This window comes from Myotis davidii, unplaced genomic scaffold (genome assembly GCF_000327345.1).
Source record: "Myotis davidii unplaced genomic scaffold, ASM32734v1 scaffold609, whole genome shotgun sequence".
In the NCBI taxonomy this organism is placed as follows: domain Eukaryota; kingdom Metazoa; phylum Chordata; class Mammalia; order Chiroptera; family Vespertilionidae; genus Myotis; species Myotis davidii.
In genome coordinates, this window is record NW_006300164.1 from 207,380 (window position 1) to 209,126 (window position 1,747).

Genomic DNA, 1,747 nt, shown 5'->3' on the forward strand with positions numbered 1-1,747 from the left:
ATATGCCTCAACCTGGAATTCAGCCACGACCTCCTGGTTCATAGGTTGACGCTCAACCACTGAGCCACACCAGCTGGGGCGTCTTTGGCTCGTCTTTAAACCTGGGCTGCTCCTTCTCTTACCGTTGGGTTTTGCGAGTCCTCTGTGAGGTATTTCGACCCAAATCCTTTGTAAGACCTGTGACTAGCGAGTCCCTCCTCCAGCCCACACCCAGCTGGCTCTCCATCAGCCCCGGACAGGAGCTGTTCACTGCGATCAGCCGTGTCGCCAGTGGTTGCGATGGGGTGCCTTTAGCCGTGTCTGCGCTTGTAGCTGAACCCAAGATCACGGAGATTGTCTCCTGTTTCCTTCGAGCAGTTTCACCATTTTGTGTCTTAGGTTCAGGTCGACGATGGTTGTGGTTGTGCGGGGGGAGGCTGAGACGGGGGCGTCCCTGCGTGACCAGGCGCTCCCCTCCGTGGAGAGCCGTGTGCGCCTGTCACGGACCCGCCAAGCGTGTTTGCGTGGCCCTGTTTCTGGGCCACGAACTGCCTCCACTTGGTGTGAGTCAGCGCCTTTCTCTCTGCCCGGTTTCACGTTGTATTTTTCCGTGTAATTAAGGACTAGGGCAGCGGTTCTCAACCTTCTGGCCCTTTAAATACAGTTCCTCATGTTGTGACCCCCAACCATACAATTATTTTCGTTGCTACCTCGTAACTGCCATGTTGCTACTGCTATGAATCGTCATGTAAATATCTGATCTGCAGGATGGTCTTAGGCGACCCCTGTGAAAGGGTCGTTCGACCGCCAGAGGGGTCGCGACCCACAGGTTGAGAACCGCTGGGCTAGGGGGTCAGTTTCCTACTTCTGCCATTTCAACAAGAGGCATATACGTCTGTGGAGGGGGCACCCCCGTCCCTGCCCGGCTCCAAAGGGGGGGCTGCTGGGGCTGCCCCGGGTCTCGCCTGGTGGTTCCGCAGACACATTGAACGTGTTTTTCTTTATTGTGGTAAAATACACACCACGGTGACCACCTTACCTTTTTTTTTTTATTCTTTCCCAAGAATATGTTTTTATTGTTTTGTTTTGCATTTTTAGGGAGAGAGAGAGGAGAGAGAGAGAGAGAGAGGAACATCAATTGCCTCCTGTACTCACCCCGACCAGGGATCAAACCTAGCTATGTGCCCTGCCTGGGAATTGAACCCACAACCGTTTGACATTCGGGACGATGCTCTAACCAACTGAGCCACCAGCCAGGGCATCTACTCATATTTTAAAAATAGATTTTTATTAATCTGAGAGAGGAAGGGAGAGGGAGATAGAAACATCAATGATGAGAATCATGGATTGGCTGCCCCCTGCACGCCCCGCACTGGGGACCGAGCCTGAAACCCAGGCTTGTGCCCCGACTGGGAGTCGACCTGTGACCTCCTTGTTCACAGTTCAGTGCTCAGCCCCGGAGCCAGGCCGGCCGGCCATCCTCCCCCTTTCTGAGCGCACGGCTCAGCGCCATTGGGTACCTCGAAGCTGCTGTGCAGCCGCCGCCGCCATCTCCAGGACTTCCCCATCGTCCCAAACAAACTGCCCCATTGAACACTCCTGCCTCCCCCACCCCCTCCCCCACCGTCCACTTCCTGTGTCTGGTTCTGAGTCCTCCAGGGGCCTCGTCCGAGTGGGATCCACACAAGACTGTCCTCCTCAGGATGCTGCCCCGGGTCCTGTCTTCCTCACTGGCCGACGCAGCAGGTCACAGGGTCACCGAGGCCGG

General features: G+C 55.9%; 1 protein-coding gene across 1 annotated transcript in view; it reads left to right on the plus strand.

Moving 5' to 3' along the window:
- Nucleotides 1–391: 391 nt before the first annotated feature.
- UBAC1 (UBA domain containing 1) overlaps nucleotides 392–1,747 on the plus strand; it is a 59,471-nt gene continuing 58,115 nt past the window's right edge. Inside the window, exon 1 of the mRNA XM_015572322.1 lies at nucleotides 392–542. Within this exon, the coding sequence (XP_015427808.1) occupies nucleotides 392–542 (151 nt within the window). The remainder of the gene's footprint in view (nucleotides 543–1,747) is intronic.